This window comes from Hylaeus volcanicus, unplaced genomic scaffold (assembly GCF_026283585.1).
Source record: "Hylaeus volcanicus isolate JK05 unplaced genomic scaffold, UHH_iyHylVolc1.0_haploid 12221, whole genome shotgun sequence".
Lineage (NCBI taxonomy): Eukaryota > Metazoa > Arthropoda > Insecta > Hymenoptera > Colletidae > Hylaeus > Hylaeus volcanicus.
Genome location: NW_026533163.1, coordinates 1,094,756 through 1,113,800, shown reverse-complemented (window position 1 = coordinate 1,113,800; position 19,045 = coordinate 1,094,756). Strand labels below are relative to the sequence as shown.

Below are 19,045 nucleotides of genomic sequence, written 5' to 3'. Positions count from 1 at the left end.
AAAAAAAAAATTTTTTATTATAAAGTATTTGAATGGGTTCGCGTCAATAATTGCGTTTGCTGAGATAGTCTTTCTGATAATTGTCGTAATTGATGGTATCGATCTAAAGCTGTTTTACAAGCTTCAATTAAAGGTTGATATAATGCACGAATATTAATCAAAGAGGTCGCTTGACCCAAATTGGATACAAACTGTGATTGCACCTAAAAAAAAAAATTCGCTTTTAAATCAAAATGTTTTTTTTTTTTTAATCATTCAAACTTGCCGAAACCGTATTGATTTCATTCATAGTCGCTTCAATAGCTGTAGCTAGCATAGTTTGCCGCTCAATCTGAAAACAAAAGTATACAAAGGTTTGCATGAGACATTTCTTTCTTTAGCTCAAAGGAAATTATATTACTTGAGGAGTATCCGAAATCCAAAATGCATGAAGTAACTCACGTAATTTCATTTGATGCTCGACCACTTGAGAAAGTAAATTTCGAATTTCTTCTTGCTGTAAGATACTCTCCACTAATGATTACCAAAATGGTAGTGAATTAAAAGAATTTTTTTTTTTTAATTAGCATCGTTTTCAAAAAAAAAAAATACGTCTTACATTTTTGTCGATCTTCTGATACAAGACGTTTTTGAATAAGTTTAGTATTAAGAAGGAATATAAATTTCGCTTCACCACTCGACAGTGCATCCTATCATAGAATTATACAAATAAAGTGAAAAAAATAACTTTTATATAACTGTTTGCATTTCACACGTTTCCATAAGACAGTTAAGAGTATCTAAAAATTGTTGATGAAGAACATTAGTATCATCATAACAAGAATTCCGATTGTCTTTAGAAGAGGAGAATTCTAAAGGTAAAAACGGACGCTCTTCGTGACACTAAAATAAAGAATCAAAAGGTGTTTTGGAGTTTTAAAATTTTTAATACCACAAGATCATTTGCAACACTTGGACCGGTAATTGTATCCGTTTCTACTCAAAAGAAAAAAAATGCTATAATTCATACTGGCCATTTTTAACGACACGTCACATTTACAGAAAATCATTTTACCCAATGTGGTATTAGTACGCTCAAGAAGAGTGGCAGAATGGTTATTTAAACGATCGATTATAAAAAAGTTTTTATGACGACGATAAGGCTGGCATGACATATCCCCAACAAGAGCACCACGTCCTGTGAGAGTACCATACCCTAAAACATACTCCCGAAGAACCAATAATTCAATAAACAAAAAAAGCTTTTTTTGAACGGTTGCTTTTTTTTTTTCACACTGGAAGAAAAAAAATAAAACATATTACCTGGTCGTACTAAATCTTCCGATGCTACAAGATTAATATCGTAAGGAACACATTGTTCTAACTCTAAAGCATTGTGAATGGGTGGTTTCTAATAGAAAAAAAAGTAAAAAAAAAAAATAATTTTTTTTTTTTACTGATGACGAAACGATGGTTTCGAGCGAAGGGAAGAATGAGGTATCTGCAATGGACGGAACATCCAATTCCAACAATTCAAAAAATAAGCGACTTTGAATAAATAGATTCCAGAAATGATCTTCTGACATTTTGTAAGGAACATTTTCCGTGTGCAAGTCCGCTATGGCTCGAAATTCTTTCAAAATATCTTCCTTCACTTTTGGTGTTAATTGTTGTGCATCGACCGTTACTACATGAAGAAAAAGTGAATAGGATAGGTTAATGCCACCTCAACGTTATTTCATTGACAGAGTGAAACAACGTAACGTTGAATACTAACTTACTCCTTTTAGTATCCATGGTATTGGTTATATTAAAAAAGTCACTGTGGGACTCGATCCCCGGTGTTTCTTGTTTAAATAGCTCAAGTTCCATTTGATAGTCTTTCCAGAAACTTTGTTCAGAAAGAATGCCTTTCTCAACTAATTGCTGTCTCCATGAAAAAATATTTCACAAGAACATTCAAAATTTGTTATATTTAAAACATTAGAATATGGATTGTACAAGACATTGTTTTTCACTAACTTGGTAAGACTTATTAAGGTAAGGATTTTTCTTCCGTATTTCTGAACATTGTTCTTTCAAAATCTTATCAGTCGTACAGGACAAGTCTTGTGTTTCAGTTGTTTTGTTTGATAGGGACTCTTTTTTGTCACTTGTCGTCGAATAAAACGCAGGTAACACATTGGAAGGTCCACTTGTTAGTTTTGACGATGCAGGCGAAAAAAAAGTTTTAGTTTCGTTACTAGCAAAAGATTCACGCGTATTCAAAAGTTTAAATATATTAGTAAATAACGTTATGAACTCTTTTAATAGATCAAGGCGTGGCTTTTCATCATCGCGAAAAACAAAAGTGACATCTTCCACTCCATTTTCTGTTGTGAAACGTAATTGAATCATGGGTTGTTTTGCATGTTGACGATGCGCTGTATAATTTTTGATACCATGTTTTGTACATTTTGACGAATTTTTATGTTGAAAGAAAAGTGATTCTTTTGAAAGCGTTAAAGTACCTAAAGACTCTTGTTTTTTTGTCCTTTCATAACATTCAAAAGATCCTAAGACGTCCATTGAAATTATTCACAAAATTGACAAGTAAGGAAACGTCCAAAGATGATGACGACTAGAAATCAATTTCTTCACACAAGTTCATGGTCACCAAGCACAAGTTGGATCTCATTCCTAGGCTTCCGTCAGAAATCATGTTAAAATTTTTTTGTTTTTGTTACCAATTTATTATGATTCTTTAATCACATAGCCTAGACGGTCTACTAAAATAATTCGCCTTAGTAACCAGGTCTAATAAATGAATTCAGTTTTTTAAAGAAGAAAAAAAAATTGTTTATTTAAAAAATATAAAAAAATCAAATATTTTTTTGTATGAAATAAAACAATAAAGAAAAAATATTCGTTTTCAATACTATATAAAGTTAATCTTCTTTTTAAGAATTGCGCTAAGACACGAATTTGATCATCGCATCCATTTGCCTAGAAATGACATTAATAAAATCTGTTGAAAATAAAGGAGAAAATGGAAGGAATCATCAAAAGAAGAAGTATATAAATGTCGAATCTTTTTTTAAGGGAAGTATTGGTTATTGTAATGACACTTCAGCAGACACCTCTCAACAATATGAAATATTTGAATGTAGCGTTCCTTTAGAGAAATTAACACGGTATCAACCTAAATTGTGTGACATTATATCGTCTCACCAATTTTTTGGAATTTCGGAAATCGGTCCTCTACCTGATATTATCTATCCGCATAACACATACACACCATCATCTACACGTTTATGTTACCAAGATGCTTTACTTGTTGAAGATTTATTACAAAAAACAAAAACATCTTCACAAGAGTCCTTGGTAGCATTCAAAGAATCAAAACAAAACAAAATGGCGTCTATTATTAAAAGCCCATCCAATACAGCATCTTTAAATCAAACATCTTTTCAATTAAAGCATCCAATTCATTCTCATTTGAAACCACGGCAGGTCAAATAAAAACCTTAATACTAGTCATCTTTAGTACTACTATGATTTCACAGGTTTTTTCTATTTTACCTCATCCAAGCATTCAAGAAATAGAATATATTCGTATAACATTTGAAAATGCAACCATTTCGCAATCCTTCCCTCGCTCGAAACCTTATTTTATTTTAAAAGAAAATCAACCTGTTCCCGCTAAAAAAGATGTGATTAATTATACAGTTTATGTGAAAAAAAAGGACCATGATAATATTGAAGAAACCAACGAGTTGGTTAATCAAGGAAATTTTCAAACAAAAGTATGTACTCAATTAACCTCTCATAAATGATTTAAAATCCAATTCCTTTTTTTTGTTGTACCATTTCTATTGTAGACTTTCACTGATAATTCCCAATATTCTTTCATGCTTTGTATCCCTGACGAAATGTTTTTGCGACAAAACAGTCGTGAAATGCCTATTTGTTTTAAGCCTTTAGCTGTACTTGAAAAACCTTATCTTTATATAAAACCCTTATTAAAAAAAAACATTTCCTTGTCGAAATCCACAGAACATGTATAACAATTCATTATTTTTCCTTTTCTACTCCACAGAAGAAAAACAGTATCATTTCGTTGAACGAATTATTTGTAGTACGCAGAATTTTGTAAACGCCAAACAAAAGAAGTCCCCATTTATTTTTTGGTCCAGGTGAAAAATGAAACAACTCCAATAGTCACTTTTATTTTAAAAGAATCACTTAACACAAAAAAGTATCCTTATCTTCTAAATAATAATAACACACACACACACACACACATCAGTTTATTAAAAAAATGTAGACAGCTAAGAACGAATTGTATACCTGTATCAACACGACAACGTTTAATGTGAGGTGTACATGTTTGTTGCTCTTGCTCAATACTCGTCATTGTAGGCGCGAGAACCACATCTGCAGTGGGATCCTTTACTAAAAGTTCCTCAGATCTTTCGACTGTATCTAAAGTCATACTGTTGGGTATTTTGATTGTTAGAGGTTGCACTAAGGTCTTATTCGCTGCTTTTAAAACAGATTTATTCAGCGTTTTAATTAAACGCTCAATTTGCTTTATCGTTTTAAAAGCAGTTTTTGCACTTTCATCCACTAATTCATTCTTTTTATGTACAACAAAACAAGTTATGCGGCTTTGAAGATCTAATAACACAGGTCGAACTGTGTCAATCGATAAAGAGTAGGTTTCATGAGTTTTTTGTACCATCGATTCAAAAAAAATTTCAGCATTACTAAAATCATCATCAAGCTTAGATAAATATAAAAAACAAGCGGTTCCAATATAAGAAGGGGAAAAAAGAAAAGGTATTTCATTATCTTCACACACTTGTAAAGCTAATTTTTCCGCTTCACTATTTAATCGAATGATTTTCTGATTAAATTGTGCATAAGAAACATCATCATTTGATGGTTTATATGTTTGGAAGTATTCTGTAGTATAATGATGGATTGAAGATCTTGAGTGCAGAACGCGTATACTGAAAGATAAAGCTTCCAAAACAATGACCTCACTTTCCACCACTTCTTTAAGACGAGCTTTACTTGATATTAATCCATCACAAAAATGTTGAATTGAACAACAAGAACGACATTCTTCTACTTTAACAGCTAATAGAATGCATGTTAAAAGTATGCGACGTGGATCGTAATTTAAGGGACTTTTACATAGGTAGAATCGTGTGAAAAAACAAACTGCTGTATTGGCAACTTTATAATCCAAATGTTTTTCAGTGCATACAAAAATTAATTGAGCAGTAAAATATTGAATTAAATGGCACATATCATCATAACTTGGATATGCTAATCGATGAATATCTCCTCCAGAATTTTGTATTTTTTTATAAAAAGAAGATTCGGCTTCATTATACACATCCATACGTTTTTTTTTTAACATATCTTTTGAAAATAACCAATCCTTTAGATGGGTTGAATTTCTAGGGTAATTCATGTTTGAATTTATTTATTTAATGAAAGACTTTAAATGAATAAATTTATTTTTAATATCATCTGATCGACTAGAAGCACTTCTCTGGACCAATACATAAGAAAGTCATCAGTCGCGTCACAAATTTAGAGATGCTCAAAAAAAGTTCCCTAAACTCAGTCATCAAATTTTATTTACCAAAAATAAAATTTCAAATTTTTTTTTAATTTTTTTGGAATTTAGAAATAATTTTTTTTTTGAAAATTAATAATTCAGTAGTATGCATTTTTCAAATTTGTGTTCCTCTATTGTTTACCAAGCTTTAACTCCAAACGAATTGAGTAGCATTAATCTTATTGAAGTTTATCGTAAACAAAAAAAAACACTGATTATTCTTGCGGATTTCACCTCATTTGTGACTTTTATTTTGGCGCGCTTTTCAATCGTTTCCCTTAATCCGAATTTACTTCTCGATAGTGGTCCTTTGATTCGATATGAATATTCAGAGTATTATAAAATCAAAAATATAGTACTTCTTTTCATCCAAGTCTTACGACAACAAAATGTAATACTTTTTTTTTTTTTTTTTTTAATTTTAGTTCGTTTTTCTTAGATAGAATTTGAATTTGTGTGTGGGGAATCGGGTCCAATCGTAGAAGAAGTCCATGAGAATTTTTTTGCAACTCACTGTGAGGTATTTTTAAACCTTTATTTACAAAATCGGAAAACATACCGTGCTGTGTGTTTCAACATGAACCAATAGAAAACCTATCGATGGCTATCTTTTATTGAAAAGGAATTAACATCAACGGTTACCTCGAATGTGTGTCGTGCGTTTTCCGTATGTTCTGAAGGCGTTCCAACTCTTCCCCTTATGGAAAGCGAAATTCTAACAACCTTACGACATGTTGGCTGCAAAGTATGGATGTCTAACGACAATTTAGTTTTGTAAGTTTTATACTGATAAAGCTGTGTATCATTAACCAAATATTTCTGAAAACCTTTTTGAATTTTATTTGTTATGTTTAACATGTTGCTTGTTAAACTTGAAAAATATTCCTGTTATGATTTGTCGTATATGTAGGACTATTCGTGCTATAGTCGCGCAACGACAGCAGGGAAATGTGGACAATTCACCAAAGCAATGTCTTTTAAGAAATTTACCTTCTATTTTTGCTGTTTTTTCTGATAATGTCGAATTTGGTTTGATTGAAAATGGCTTTCAATGGATGCCTCCAAAACTTTTTGATGTTTCCAATCGCCTTCTTTGGTTGTTTCAACGTGTCATTATGGATGTTCCGGATTTTTTCACAAAACAAATGCTGCCTTTTCCACATGAAACTGTAATTTAAAAAAAAATTTAGAAAACGATTTTTGATGTTAAGTTTTCTCAGATTCAATATTTAACTTCTTTAGAGGCTCATATCGTAACGCCTAAGCATCTTGAAACATTATGTCATTTGAGTCGTACTCAATTGACTGCATTATTTGTTACTTATAAAAATCAATTACCATATCTTTTAAGCCATGTAGGGTAAAAAAATTGCTTTTAAAAGCATCGAGACTAAGAACATATACGATTCATCCAAATGTTTTGCTTCTGTCTCTCAGGTTTTGTTGACAAAATTCTGTAAAAATTCTCAATATCTTTGCATTGCTGACTTTGAAATTGTATTGTTTCAAATACAAAAAAAAAAAATTCAAATCATTCTGTTAGGTTCTCAAATTTCTTCCTTCACTTGTTCAAACAAATGAACATACCATTCACAGTAGAACTAACGATAATCTACCGTTACGGGAAGTTTGTCGTGAAAGTATGTTGACGTTTTTCTGTGGACTTGTTTTTTGCCATGTTTTCAACATACCCTTTCAATTCAAATGCTGTTATAATGGGTTTTTAGATTGTTGGATAAGTCCGAAATTTCAAGATAGGAAGATTATTTCCGAATCAATAAATCCATTTTTAGAGAATTACTTTTCTTCAGTTTACCTCCAATGGCGTTTAGGAAGAAACATTTTTTATTTATTAAGTCGGCCATTTGATGGAAAAAAAAAAATTTCAAAAGATACTTTCACGCTACCTTTCAATAAAAATTTAACTTGCGAAATGATTTGCGCTCTTATGCATTGCTTTTGTATTCCTGTTTGGCTTTATCGTGCAAGTCAATCGTATATTTTTTATCGAGTACCTTTTTTGGAATATACTTCTTTACAAGGTTACGTTATTCAGGATATTCTTTTAGGTAAAAAGTTGCTTGTTTTTTATTATAAAATAAAACATTTTATTTATTATTAGATCTGAGAAGATGCTGTTATGGTATTTTATGTTCATCTACAGCCTCTATTAAGGAGATAGGACGATCAAGTGACAATTTCAAGTCAACAATCTATTGTTATCCAATAGCTCTACCGCATTATTTAAAACTTGAAAATGTTTTTAAACTGAATCACAACGTTCATGATAACGGAGCTTGGTTAAATTATACCAGAGAGTAAGCAGGAGTGCCACGTGACATGATATATTTATTTTGTGAATACCTTTTCATTAGTTTTGTCATAACCTTCCTTTCGTACGCTGGGAAAAAAAATCATCAATTACGTCACATGAACATAACTTTGCTAAAACTATATTTTTATGTTTTATGTGCATTACAGTGGTGTTACGAGAAAGATAAAAAAAAACATGATTGTTTCTTAAAACATGAAATTCATAGTCTTATTGCATCAATAATTGTAACAGCAGGAGAAAGCTATGAGTGCAATAATGAATGGGTTCCAGAGCTTTCTGATGCTCGTGACTGTGTGAAGAAGGTATATCATAAACTTTTCAAAAACCAATTTATTTATCCGGTTCAAGATCCAGGGCAACAATGTTTCACAACTTTAACACAAGGAAACCCCAATGTCCATCGTATAGCTTTGTACGGTTTGATTCCAGGTTTTCGTAGTACTTTTCTGTTTGGGTTTTTTCAAATCGTTTGGGAATATTTAGTAGATGTTTCAAATATGTATCAGTGCATGACTCGAAAAAATTCTGATAAATTAAAGTAGGTTATTAAAAATATTGTCGAATATTCATTTCTTGGTCATCCATAGCATTCCACCATCGTTACTTTTTAATGGTACAATATTTCGTTGGATGTACGCTGCTGGTGCATTGCAATGGAAAGATCGTAAAACTTCTAGTAACGTGCAAATGTGTTTAATGTTGAAATCGCCCCCTATACACATTCACTCAACGTGCCAAACACAAATCAAATGGATTCAGTTGTTTCGTTCACAATTGTTAAAAACATCGTTGGTAATTTTTTTTGGTTTTTTTTATCATTAGAATGCATTTTTCAGGCAAAAAGTTTAATGCCTTCCGATTGCATGTATGAGTAACAATAAAATCTTTGATAATTCAAAAAAATCGTCATGAAAGAAGTAATATTCATTTCATCAAATCGCTTTCTTCTTTATGATATTCTCATCATTTAAATATGTTTATTAGAATAATAAATAATTTTTTTTTTTTTTTTCTAGTACTCAAATAACATATTATTGAAATAGGAGATTTACCTATTTGAAGCGAATGTTCATTGAAAAAAAAATGCAATTTGTTTTTATGGAAAATTTGTATCTTGTGATATGAGAATAGTTGATATTACAAGGTTGAGTAAAGATAATCGCGACGAAAATGATTATAAGGATGTTCTGGTGTTTCGGGAAGTTCCGGATAAAATGCAACTAGAGCATCTTGATGACCAATATACACATTATTGTATATTCTCCAGTAACACTCTCGCACCTACTCATAAAGACAATAAAAAAAAAAAAAAAAAAAGAATTCTATTACTTTTCGTGCAGGGTGAAAAAGACCTTGTAAAAGATATTGAAGTAAAACACACGGACCTAACGATACACGAAAACCATCCATTGCATCAAAAAATGCTTGAACAAGATGCGGAGACGTCTCAAATATATTGGGCCAAACAAAATTTAATAAATGGTGTAAAACATCCTCACATCCCAAACATTGAACTCCTAAACATATAACAAGAGTGTTTGTGAAACGTTAATTTCATCAAAGAAAACCACCTAAAGCAAGATGTTTGACAGCCCAAGCCGCTGTTTGACGATGAACTAAGTCACGATCTGTAAGCGCGTCTTCTAAAAGAGGAGCAACGGTATGAACATAGTCTTTTCCCATTTCGCCAATATATTCGAACATGAAAGACAGGGATTTTAAAACACCGTTTCTTACATTCAAATCAGGAGTTCTATACAAAACCAAATATATAAGAAGGGTTTTGAAACCCCAAAAAAATTTACTTATATTCATTCATAAGTGCGGGCAAAACTGTGTAGGGTTGACATGTTTCAGCTACGATTGCTATAGCAACGGTCGTACACACACGAAGCTGACGTTCTTGAACTTTCAAGTTATTAAGAAGTGTCAAAAGCACGTCAAATGGACCAATCGCACGAGCTATATATCCGACGGTATTGACAGCTGCACGACGGATCCCTTTTTTATGAGCGCGTAGTAATTCAAGTAAATCAAAACAAATTCGATCCCATTCTTTGGGTGAGACCAAGTCTCCACCACGATCAGCTATTCTATAAAAAAAATCCAATTGATTAATAAACAAATAATTCATCTTAATACCTTCCAATTAAATCAATCACATTTTCTTGAACTTTTTCATGTCTATTTTTTAAAATTGGAGTTAAGCGTGGTAATAAATCTTTGATCGGCGGTGACATATTTTGCATTCCAACCACATTGACAATCGCTTTAAGTGCACCAAGTATACTTCCTAAAACCTAGCAATACAATACAAATTTTTCCTCTCCCCTGAGAAAAAAGATAACAACGTACTTCAGGATACTCTTCACCAAGATACTCATACAAATATAAACCTAAATGACCTAACATTTGCTCTTCATCACACTGTTTCATGATCACTGTGATGCGTGCGATGAAATCAGCCGCTTGTTGACGATTACGTGATGAAGGTGTATTTAATCTCCAACGAATTGTACCTTACATAATGCATGATTCATGTACAACGATTCTCTTTGCTCTTTGTTTTTACCTGCCATTTGAGGTAAATAGGGTCGACATCGAGCCCCTAACGTATTCATAATTGTACCAAAACCATTAAGCATTGAAACGGTTTCATCCGCTGTTTGTTCTTGAAACGCAAACATTAACCCATCCACTAACATTTCTTCTAAACGTTGATTGACTCCCATTAAACCTAGGCATTCAGCTATTTCAGCTAAAGTTTCAAGAGTCATACGTCTATAAGGTTCTGATGTATCTTTTAAATGTGGAACGATATGTTGAATAACAGCTGCTCCACCCACCTATTACACAGAAAAACCATGTCAAGAACACACAAATTTAAGTCGTACTTTTTTTGCTAATTCCACTGTTGTTTCAACAACTTGACGTGCATTTCTTCGATCCAGTGCATTACGCACAACCCAAAAAGACGTAAAAAAAGGTAAAAGAACTTCATTTTTTATATAATCTCCTTCCACACCATCCGTCATAACACATTGTTTGATCACTTTTAAAACAATCTAGAAAAAAAAAATTAGAAACGAAAAGTTAATTTATATAAAAAACCCTTGTATACTTTTTTCATTTCTTCATCAGGGGTTCGGAATTCTCGTATAAGTATAACCATGACTTCACGGGTATAATAATTGGCATGATGTTTGTCCATTAAGGGAATAATCATTCCGATAGCTTTTAAAAAAGCAGCCAGTCCTTTTCCTCTATGTTCAGTAATACCTATTAAACATTGTACGATTATAAAATGTCATTTCAAACAACTAAAAGAAAAAAACATTTTTCACCTTTCCATAATGGTCTTAAGACACAATCGAAAGCTTCAATACCATAAGGTGCAGCGGCTTCTGCTAACGCGGCCACGGCTAAAGCAGCAATCGTTCTCACTTTTTGTTCTTCATCATGTAAACCAGAAGCTATAACATCGACTAATTGCTTCAAGTGAGGAAGCACTGCACATCCCATTAAAATGGAGATCTGTTGAACTATTTTGATGCCAGTATGTCTTGCTTGCCATGATTTTTTAGATTGACATACTGCTTTTAAGAAAAGTAATAAGGCTGGAATACCTAAAGCTGAGGCAACCACAGCAAAAGCGCGTGCCGTCGTATTACGAACATATTCATCTGCATGATCTATATCGGGTCTCATTGTTGCAATCATCGTAGCAAGACCCGCTGCTTTAGCTAAATTTGATATTATTTCTCGACCTTCCACACGAGCATAATAATCTTCATCAATGAGAAGAGGCTCAACAACAACTAAAACTTTGTGAACATACGGCCGCACTGCGTCATCTAAACGATAAAGAACTCTATCTATGACTTTGACGAGTAAATGACGTTCTTGATCTTCTAACGTTGATTGCATCATTAATGGAAGAATTTGATTGAATAATGGTCCAGGGCCAAACTCTCGTGCCTAACAAAAAAGAAACATTTCAAAATAGAGTAAAAGAAGAGCTCACGAACTCTTTCTGTAATTTGTTTCAAAGCTGCACGACGTATAGGTGGTGTCCCATTTTTTATTTTTAATAGTAAAGCTGCAATTTTACGTTCTTGAATTTCTTCGTTTGTGAGTTCATCTTCGTTCACATCCGTAAATAATTTACTAAAAACTTGGTAATCTTCTGCTTTTAATGTGACATCTTCTAAATCTTTTGTGAAACCAACAAATTCATGTTCTAATGGTCCCGTTGAACCTTCCGGCATAGTATAAAAAGGTGTGGAGCCTTCAAACGATGTTGCGGCTGCAGCTGCTGCAGCTGCTAATGGTAGCGATGGACGTAAAGGTAATACATAATCCGGAGGAGGGTCGACTATTTCATATCTAAATCAAAATACTTTATTTGATTAACAGATGTTTTATCTTTTCAAATCAATTAACAACAATCATTTTTACCCTTCTGTAGGAATAATTGCATCGATTTCTTCATCTGTCATTGGTCTTAAACGTTTATCCATCTCAGTTTGTATTCTTAAACGTAAAATTTCATCAGGTGGTAAACCCGCAATAATTGTTGGTGTCAAAGGTGTACTCATTGAAAAGCCTTTGAATTGATAAGAGAAGAAAGAAATACTTTAAATGAGAAGGTGAAAAACATTATAAAACAACACCTGTCATCCCCAAAGGTGTGACACCAGGAGTTTTTAAAAATGACGCGTTGTTTGGAGTTGATGAAACAGACCCTAAATTATCCCATCGGCTCATTTTTGGTTTAGGAGTTCCCGTATCGGCTGTTGTACTTGATGTAGGCGTTTCAGAGCCCCAACGTGAAGGAGTTTGACCTCGCAGAGGTGTTTCAGCATCACTCTAATGCACCACAACAAAATTGTGTACACCACCGGACTGATGGTTGAAAAAAACGAAACAAAAAAAAAATTTTACTTGATCTTCAGATGGCATAGAATCCCATCGATTTCGTTTGGAATGTTGTCCTTGATGAGAAGATCTTTCAGGAGTTAAGAGCAAACTATCCATACTACTTTCTTGCTCACATTCAGGAATATCCCATTCGTCAGCATTCGCTTTTGTTGAAGAGCTATCTTTATACGAAGTTTTTTCTGAAGAATACTCAGATTCTCCAAAGGATTCTCTCTCACTCATATCCTGAGGTGGTTTTTCTTCGCGGCTTCTTTTTTTCAAATCGCGTAATAATGCTGCTTTTTGTCTTGTTAACTCTTGTTCTGCCATCACGTCACTGAAAACATTAGCGAAGTGTGTAAAGATGACTTGATTAACAAAAATTCATTCAATTACCTATAAGTCCGTAATTCCTGTGAAGGAGTTTTTTCAACAAAAGGATCTTGCCTTTCAGGCGAAAGCATTTGATTGAACCTTTTTAATCGATAAGCATCTTCACGACTACTTATTGATTTATTTTTCTATTGAATAAAAAGTTTACAAAATGATAGGACAGTAAGTCACTCACTTTATGCTCGGCAAAAACGTCTTCCGTGTCTTCACTGTGTAATGCATGATCCATTCTAGCAGAATCTTGTATTCGACTTATGTCATCTGCATTCCATCATTTTTCAATCCAATTTTATTAAATTTTCATTAAACAAAAAAAAAAAAGAACACACTCACTTAAAGAAGGTTTTTGTAAACCACCATACATGGAATGAGTTGAATTGAGTACACCATTTCCATGAATAGTCTCTTCATTTTCAGTACATTCTACTGAAACATATTGACCTGACAGCACTCCGGTGCCGCCATAAATGTTATCATCATATCCATTTTTATCTTGTGCATGAAAGGGCGCATACTTTGATTTTTCTAAACACCAATACGTACTTCTACCATTGCTTTAATTACATTATAAAAAACATACTTAAATCAGTGTTAATAGTATTTGACATAACGCTAATAATTTTAAATTTCGAAAAACTCCAAGTAAAATTCGAAAGAAAAATATTTAACAAGTAAGAAAGGTGTTTATTAATTTATACTAAACCAAAGTGAAAGAAGTCCATATTTGTCATTCCGCTACATAACAATCAAAGATTTCTGACAAAAAAGAAACATTGGAAACGATGATTTCAAAATTTAGACTCTTTTATAACACACGAAAGTGATTGCTTGAATAAGTGAAATTAAATATTTTATAAAGAAAAAACCTTATTGTAATATTTGAAATAATAGCATAGTTCAGTAATCTTTCATTAATGGTATTAAATCTAAACAAAATATGAAAAAACCCTCAATTTACCTTTCAATTTTTTTGATAGAAACAACCTAGTTTATTTTCTAATGCAATTTTATAACAAAAAAAAAAAATAGCACTTTTTGTAACACTCTAGATATAGAAGAGCTGTCCCGAGATAAGTCGAGGTCAAGGTTTCTGTTTTTCTGTTTTTACGCCAATGCGTTATGATGTGTTATCTGACTGTACAATGAAACACCCATTCTACAACAAATACTCTGTTCAAATTCTTTTTAACACTCTTGATATTAAGCAATAAAAAATATGTTTACTTTGATTCATAAAAAACTGATGTTATTTTTAAAATGATTTATAAGCTATACCTTATAAAAACTTGTATATTCGTCAGTTCATCACTTATACTTAAACGAGTTTTTTTTTAACACAAGGTTAAGTCTGGTTTTATTTTTTTTCTCATGTGTTGTTTTTGTAAAAAAGGTAGTGTCAATGTTCTGTCACAGATCTGTCCTCTACAGTTTTTTTTTTAATGGTAGCGTGTGACTTCCTCTTTTCAAACATTCATCAAAAATTTTTTTTAAATTTTGACTATGGCCACAACAGTTAATTCTTACTCGGATAACGCTTCGTATAATGATGGAACTAAGAATCAAATTTTGAGAGATTATGTTTCTAAATTGCACGAACATCGTGAAGTGGAATCGAGATTAGAAATACGTCCGTCATAACAAGTTATTTTTTTGATAAAATATCCAAGTTAATCTTTTATTTTCTTGTTTGTTTTTTTTCTAGTTCGTGATAATGTCAAAAAAGCGAACGCTTTATACGAAAAAACAGAGGAAGATTTACGATCTTTGCATTCCGTGGGCCAAATTGTTGGAGACATTTTAAAACATTTAGAAGACAATGAGAAATGTACATTTTTTTCTTAATCTTTCAAAAAACCTTTTGATTACCTATGACTCTTTTATTTTTTTTCAACAATTCTGTCTTTGTATACAATTTTATTATTCTCTTTATGAGTAACCCTCCTTTATTTCATTGCACTGCTAAATAAATTTATCGTTATCGTTTCATGACGGTTTTTTGTGTAACAGTTATAGTTAAAGCATCGAGTGGACCGCGTTATGTTACTGGAAAGAAACTATTACTTGATCCAGCTTTACTAACTCCCGGTTCACGTGTTGCTTTGGTATGAAACAGTACAACACAAAAAATAGGTGATTCGAGTGTCTTTAGGATATGACAACCCTTACTATTATGCATAAGCTTCCTCGTGAAGTTGATCCAACGGTGTATAGCATGCTAAATGAGGATCCTGGAAATATAAAATATTCAGATGTAATTTTTTTCCACATAACTTAAAAGTCATATCAAACAGTGTCACGGATTTTCAGGTGGGAGGTTTATCGGAGCAACTAAGGCAAACACGAGAGGCTGTAGAGCTACCTTTAACAAATCCTGAATTCTTTAAGCGTGTTGGGATCAAGACCCCAAAAGGAGTGCTACTGTATGGTCCTCCGGGCACCGGGAAAACACTCCTTGCAAAGTATTCAATAAACGATTAAATTCGTTGTCATTTTTTTTCTTACATTGTTCTGTTTAGAGCCATGGCATCAAATATGTCGTGTAATTTCATGAAAGTCGTCGCTTCTGCTATTGTCGATAAGTACATTGGAGAAAGTGCACGCGTCATTCGTGAAATGTTTGGTAATAAAACATTTCATTTAAACGCATGATTTGTTTCCTTATTTTTTTAAGGTTATGCAAAAGACCACCAACCGTGTATAGTTTTTATTGATGAAATTGATGCTATTGGAGGTACGCGGTTTAATCAAGGAACATCAGCAGATAGAGAGATTCAAAGAACATTAATGGAAGTATGTTTGAAATGCTTTTTAACTAATCTTTCAGAATGTTCTACACATTTTTAGTTTATTAATATTCTTTTTTAGTTACTCAACCAATTGGATGGATTTGATGATTTGGGAGCTGTTAAGGTCATTATGGCAAGTAATAGACCAGATGTTTTAGATCCAGCTTTGTTACGTCCTGGCCGACTAGGTGTGTAGTGTGTGTTACATATATTGTTTTGTTTCTCGTACTTGTTCTTCAACTTGTTATCACTGAATTACTTAATATCATTGTTTATTTTAAAAAAATTCTAAAATGTTCTTGTCATTGTTGTTATTTTGAAAGATCGTAAAATTGAAATCCCACTACCTAACGAAACAGCGCGAGTTGAAATATTAAAAATTCATACAGCTTCCATTTCAAAAAAAGGAGACATCGGTATTGTGTCCTTATCTTTAAAACATGTTTATAGTTTTCTTTTTGAAATAGATTATGTAGCCATATGTAAAATAGCCGACGGATTTAATGGTGCCGACTTACGAAATATTTGCACTGAAGCAGGTTCTGGTTTTTTGTGTTTAAAGCTTTTTTATGAAAGAAAATTTTTATTATGTTAGGTATGTTTGCAATTCGAGCCGAAAGAGATTATGTTATTCAAGAAGATTTCATAAGAGCTACACGCAAAATAGCCGAAAATAAAAAATTAGAAGGCTCATTAGATTACGAAAAAATTTAAATGTTATTTTAAAAAAAGCTAAAAATTGTTCTATTGTTGTTATAGTTATTATTAAATAATTATACAATTACTTATTTTACAACAACAAAAAATACAATCACTCGAAAGACAAACAACAATGCTGGCAAATTAATCAGTTTTTTTTTTAAATAAATAAAAAGCATCGAGTATAAAAAATGAAACACAAGGGTATTGAATGGTTAGCAAAGTGTTAAAAAACAAAAATTCTTTTTTTTTTATCACTTTAGGTTTAAGTCTGATTTTAAAAACTTTTAAAAATAAACAATGGATAAATCTTCTTATAAAGATGGACAAGCAGATTCTTTACCCACAGAGGTGTTTGGATGGAATCCATACAGTCATACTTCTCAAAATGAGTACTATCAACAACTTGCATATGACTCGTCACATCATTCTCATTGACTAACAGATATAATCATCAAGCAATTGAAGAACCTCTTCCTCGATGGGCGCAATCAAATCATGAAATTATGCAACTTACCGATTTGGTACACTTTTTAAAAAACGTCATGCACTAATTTTTCGTTTATAGTATCAGCAACAATTGGCTGAATTAGCATCCACTCATACACTTCTTATGGTACCCTGTCATTAAGATGATATTCTTATGTAAAGTTACACGGTAGAATGATCAAAAAGCGTTTGCAACAGCCATGGAACCTTTTGTTGAAAAAGATGGAACATTTCGCGTACCTCCAGACGAAAAATGGATATTTATCAAACGAGTAAAAATTTCAACAAAAATTTAAATTGAATGGATTTAAATACCTTAGGGACTAGACTTAAGACTGTTAGAATTTGAAGAGGATTGCCGCCGTATTCAACAAACGGAAAGGCATCTTCAACGGAAAATTGATGATTGTACTTTAACTTATGAAACAAGTCTCATTGAAGCCAGAGGTAGGGAACACCAAATAACGTGATGCATTGTTTACAAATAGAGATCCGTTGTAAGGAAATTCATTTTTGATGCTTCACCTTTTTTTTTTCAATTTAAAACAGGTTATGCTGAAACACGATTAATAGAACAAATCCAAGAACAACAGAAATTAATAGAGTTGGTTTTTTTTTTTTTAATACATTTGTATCATTCTACGTTTTTCACAAGGTATCAACAACACGAATTAGATGAATTGCGTTTTCAAAGGGATCTCTATTCTGACGAAACATCACGCTTACGACAAATCTGCCGTTTTGGAACGTATTCTCGTCCTAGCCCTGCTGGTAAGCCTTTGATACAAGTTTTTTATTTAAATGTCAAATGACAATCTTTTATAAAGAATTTAAAAAAAAACATACCTTTGTGTACCACTAAAAAAAAACGGTAAAATTTATCTTTAATGCCGTCGTTCGCCATACAAATAATTTGTAGAAGTGTTGCCCTTATGCTTTTTTGTCTTGATTCTTAGAAGTGGCTGTGAATCGCGTTGAACGGATACCTTTGCCAACACGCAGAACGCTTCATAAACAATATTGTTCTGAAAAACCACCGTAAGAAAAAACACTTTTGAAATGTCATTCTTCAGACTTCTTTAATAACAGATTTGTTTGGATGCAAAAGATTCGTCACAGCCAAAAAATAAAAAAGTAGTAACCAATCTTACGGTTGCTTTTTATATAAAATTAAATTATGGATCATTACACTCTTGTAGACCTCAAAGAAAAAAACAAGAAGAAATGTTACTAAAAATACCCCGTACACCAGTCACCAAATCGTCTAGTGTCACGCATTCTTGGATATCTACCCCTAGTAAAAATACAAAAAAAGTACCCCCCCTACCTTTGAAATCTAAAACTCCACCAAGTAATGTCTTATAACTGTTTTAGCGCAAACAAAATAAAGATGAATGATTGCTAGTTCAGAACACTCTTATGTCTGTTATAACTCCTTTGTTGGAAAATACAAAAAACCTATTAGATAAAAACACGGATTATATAATTCAAAAATCGTCCACGGGAAAAGAACACGTGAGCACGCCAGCGTCTATTGAAAGTTCATCAGCGTCACTTTCGAGTGAAAAAAAAAAAACTGATTCACTTCCTAGTTTACAACATGTTTCTACATTGTATAAACCGCAAGACGCAATCAAGTCATGCGTTCAACCTTTAAAAAAAACCTCGAAATCGTTACAAAAACCCGATATAGAAAGAGCGTTGACATTATACAAGTCCCGTCACCTTGAATTTCCAAAGCCTGCAAGCTTCTCACGTAAGAAATGCTTTCAATAAAAAAAGCACTAAACGTTTTCTGTGACCTAGGACTTGGAAGTCATCAAAGTAGCC

The 19,045-nt window shown here is 32.5% G+C and overlaps 5 protein-coding genes and 2 long non-coding RNA genes across 28 annotated transcripts; 4 read left to right on the top strand and 3 right to left on the bottom strand.

Annotated features, from left to right (window-relative positions):
* Nucleotides 1–8: 8 nt before the first annotated feature.
* LOC128883145 (general transcription factor IIH subunit 1-like) lies at nt 9–5,450 on the bottom strand. Of its 5 annotated transcripts, none has more exons than XM_054135191.1 (14): nt 4,309–5,450; nt 3,293–4,229; nt 3,190–3,233; nt 2,002–3,133; nt 1,761–1,905; nt 1,437–1,666; nt 1,303–1,390; nt 1,055–1,195; nt 932–975; nt 739–882; nt 599–689; nt 401–513; nt 266–331; nt 9–203 (listed from the first exon to the last, which is right to left on the bottom strand). In XM_054135191.1, exons 4-14 carry the CDS (start codon nt 2,545–2,547, stop codon nt 18–20), a joined length of 1,794 nt encoding a protein of 597 aa, XP_053991166.1. In that variant the 5' UTR covers nt 2,548–3,133; nt 3,190–3,233; nt 3,293–4,229; nt 4,309–5,450; the 3' UTR covers nt 9–17. The 5 variants fall into 5 exon arrangements, with proteins under 5 accessions (XP_053991166.1, XP_053991165.1, XP_053991167.1 ...); XM_054135190.1 differs by having other exon boundaries at nt 2,002–3,233; nt 3,293–3,491; nt 3,541–4,229; XM_054135192.1 differs by having other exon boundaries at nt 3,190–4,229.
* LOC128883153 (uncharacterized) lies at nt 1,581–2,386 on the top strand. The gene is made up of 3 exons (XR_008458759.1): nt 1,581–2,019; nt 2,073–2,153; nt 2,293–2,386. It is a non-coding gene; the product is annotated as an uncharacterized LOC128883153 (long non-coding RNA).
* A 301-nt stretch (nt 5,451–5,751) lies between the features above and the next one.
* Nucleotides 5,752–8,893, top strand: LOC128883512 (uncharacterized). Of its 6 annotated transcripts, XM_054135953.1 has the most exons (13): nt 5,752–5,984; nt 6,033–6,113; nt 6,183–6,367; nt 6,504–6,762; nt 6,814–6,948; nt 7,031–7,090; nt 7,137–7,233; nt 7,321–7,662; nt 7,716–7,911; nt 7,969–8,357; nt 8,412–8,466; nt 8,516–8,720; nt 8,765–8,891. In XM_054135953.1, the coding sequence occupies exons 3-13, from the start codon at nt 6,294–6,296 to the stop codon at nt 8,801–8,803; spliced, it is 1,851 nt and encodes a 616-aa protein (XP_053991928.1). In that variant the 5' UTR covers nt 5,752–5,984; nt 6,033–6,113; nt 6,183–6,293; the 3' UTR covers nt 8,804–8,891. The 6 variants fall into 6 exon arrangements, with proteins under 6 accessions (XP_053991928.1, XP_053991927.1, XP_053991925.1 ...); XM_054135952.1 differs by having other exon boundaries at nt 7,969–8,466; nt 8,516–8,716; nt 8,765–8,893; XM_054135950.1 differs by having other exon boundaries at nt 6,037–6,113; nt 7,969–8,466.
* A 157-nt stretch (nt 8,894–9,050) lies between these two features.
* On the bottom strand, nt 9,051–14,297 carry LOC128883511 (splicing factor 3B subunit 1-like). Of its 3 annotated transcripts, none has more exons than XM_054135946.1 (19): nt 14,200–14,288; nt 13,822–13,997; nt 13,575–13,766; nt 13,417–13,502; nt 13,245–13,369; nt 12,873–13,185; nt 12,602–12,797; nt 12,387–12,534; nt 11,957–12,314; nt 11,273–11,906; nt 11,050–11,207; nt 10,823–10,993; nt 10,501–10,774; nt 10,284–10,447; nt 10,071–10,228; nt 9,734–10,021; nt 9,500–9,681; nt 9,258–9,445; nt 9,051–9,209 (listed from the first exon to the last, which is right to left on the bottom strand). In XM_054135946.1, exons 2-19 carry the CDS (start codon nt 13,847–13,849, stop codon nt 9,066–9,068), a joined length of 3,807 nt encoding a protein of 1,268 aa, XP_053991921.1. In that variant the 5' UTR covers nt 13,850–13,997; nt 14,200–14,288; the 3' UTR covers nt 9,051–9,065. The 3 variants fall into 3 exon arrangements, with proteins under 3 accessions (XP_053991921.1, XP_053991922.1, XP_053991923.1); XM_054135948.1 differs by lacking the exon at nt 9,051–9,209 and having other exon boundaries at nt 9,309–9,445; nt 9,500–9,571; nt 9,666–9,681; nt 14,200–14,297; XM_054135947.1 differs by lacking the exons at nt 13,822–13,997; nt 14,200–14,288 and having other exon boundaries at nt 13,245–13,352; nt 13,575–13,711.
* Nucleotides 14,298–14,427: 130 nt separating this feature from the next.
* On the top strand, nt 14,428–16,862 carry LOC128883470 (uncharacterized). Of its 3 annotated transcripts, XM_054135851.1 has the most exons (12): nt 14,428–14,631; nt 14,688–14,868; nt 14,944–15,066; nt 15,249–15,343; nt 15,391–15,492; nt 15,549–15,700; nt 15,758–15,861; nt 15,913–16,031; nt 16,107–16,215; nt 16,351–16,443; nt 16,495–16,566; nt 16,623–16,862. In XM_054135851.1, the coding sequence occupies exons 2-12, from the start codon at nt 14,742–14,744 to the stop codon at nt 16,739–16,741; spliced, it is 1,215 nt and encodes a 404-aa protein (XP_053991826.1). In that variant the 5' UTR covers nt 14,428–14,631; nt 14,688–14,741; the 3' UTR covers nt 16,742–16,862. The 3 variants fall into 3 exon arrangements, with proteins under 3 accessions (XP_053991826.1, XP_053991828.1, XP_053991829.1); XM_054135853.1 differs by having other exon boundaries at nt 14,591–14,868; nt 15,925–16,031; XM_054135854.1 differs by lacking the exon at nt 14,428–14,631 and having other exon boundaries at nt 14,744–14,882.
* A 38-nt stretch (nt 16,863–16,900) lies between these two features.
* Nucleotides 16,901–19,013, top strand: LOC128883469 (uncharacterized). Of its 2 annotated transcripts, none has more exons than XM_054135849.1 (11): nt 16,901–17,118; nt 17,172–17,250; nt 17,295–17,342; nt 17,389–17,487; nt 17,536–17,662; nt 17,765–17,819; nt 17,871–17,986; nt 18,172–18,253; nt 18,305–18,349; nt 18,415–18,566; nt 18,621–19,013. In XM_054135849.1, the coding sequence occupies exons 1-11, from the start codon at nt 17,027–17,029 to the stop codon at nt 18,989–18,991; spliced, it is 1,266 nt and encodes a 421-aa protein (XP_053991824.1). In that variant the 5' UTR covers nt 16,901–17,026; the 3' UTR covers nt 18,992–19,013. The 2 variants fall into 2 exon arrangements, with proteins under 2 accessions (XP_053991824.1, XP_053991825.1); XM_054135850.1 differs by having other exon boundaries at nt 18,626–18,760.
* Nucleotides 16,978–18,984, bottom strand: LOC128883471 (uncharacterized). Of its 8 annotated transcripts, none has more exons than XR_008458992.1 (6): nt 18,867–18,984; nt 18,543–18,803; nt 18,367–18,407; nt 18,062–18,240; nt 17,843–17,992; nt 16,978–17,770 (listed from the first exon to the last, which is right to left on the bottom strand). It is a non-coding gene; the product is annotated as an uncharacterized LOC128883471 (long non-coding RNA). The 8 variants fall into 8 exon arrangements; XR_008458989.1 differs by having other exon boundaries at nt 16,980–17,770; nt 18,367–18,416; XR_008458993.1 differs by having other exon boundaries at nt 16,999–17,770; nt 18,291–18,407.
* Nucleotides 19,014–19,045: the final 32 nt, after the last annotated feature.

What these genes read in the sequence shown, in the direction of transcription:
- LOC128883470 (XM_054135851.1), top strand. Translation starts at nt 14,742, where the DNA reads ATGGCCACAACAGTTAATTCTTACTCGGATAACGCTTCGTATAATGAT. An exon ending in TTCAAAGAACATTAATGGAA is followed by an intron (nt 16,032 to 16,106) that starts GTATGTTTGAAA and finishes ATTCTTTTTTAG; the next exon opens with TTACTCAACCAATTGGATGG. An exon ending in AAATATTTGCACTGAAGCAG is followed by an intron (nt 16,567 to 16,622) that starts GTTCTGGTTTTT and finishes TTATTATGTTAG; the next exon opens with GTATGTTTGCAATTCGAGCC.
- LOC128883469 (XM_054135849.1), top strand. Translation starts at nt 17,027, where the DNA reads ATGGATAAATCTTCTTATAAAGATGGACAAGCAGATTCTTTACCCACA. An exon ending in TATTGTTCTGAAAAACCACC is followed by an intron (nt 18,254 to 18,304) that starts GTAAGAAAAAAC and finishes CTTTAATAACAG; the next exon opens with ATTTGTTTGGATGCAAAAGA. An exon ending in GAAATCTAAAACTCCACCAA is followed by an intron (nt 18,567 to 18,620) that starts GTAATGTCTTAT and finishes AATGATTGCTAG; the next exon opens with TTCAGAACACTCTTATGTCT.
- LOC128883145 (XM_054135192.1), bottom strand. Translation starts at nt 2,547, where the DNA reads ATGGACGTCTTAGGATCTTTTGAATGTTATGAAAGGACAAAAAAACAA. An exon ending in TACCATGGATACTAAAAGGA is followed by an intron (nt 1,667 to 1,760) that starts GTAAGTTAGTAT and finishes TTCTTCATGTAG; the next exon opens with TAACGGTCGATGCACAACAA. An exon ending in GTGTTGCAAATGATCTTGTG is followed by an intron (nt 883 to 931) that starts GTATTAAAAATT and finishes TCTTTATTTTAG; the next exon opens with TGTCACGAAGAGCGTCCGTT.
- LOC128883512 (XM_054135950.1), top strand. Translation starts at nt 6,294, where the DNA reads ATGGAAAGCGAAATTCTAACAACCTTACGACATGTTGGCTGCAAAGTA. An exon ending in TACCATATCTTTTAAGCCAT is followed by an intron (nt 6,949 to 7,030) that starts GTAGGGTAAAAA and finishes TCTGTCTCTCAG; the next exon opens with GTTTTGTTGACAAAATTCTG. An exon ending in TATTCAGGATATTCTTTTAG is followed by an intron (nt 7,663 to 7,715) that starts GTAAAAAGTTGC and finishes ATTTATTATTAG; the next exon opens with ATCTGAGAAGATGCTGTTAT.
- LOC128883511 (XM_054135946.1), bottom strand. Translation starts at nt 13,849, where the DNA reads ATGTCAAATACTATTAACACTGATTTAA. An exon ending in TGAAACAAATTACAGAAAGA is followed by an intron (nt 11,907 to 11,956) that starts GTTCGTGAGCTC and finishes CTTTTTTGTTAG; the next exon opens with GCACGAGAGTTTGGCCCTGG. An exon ending in TTTTTCACCCTGCACGAAAA is followed by an intron (nt 9,210 to 9,257) that starts GTAATAGAATTC and finishes CTTTATGAGTAG; the next exon opens with GTGCGAGAGTGTTACTGGAG.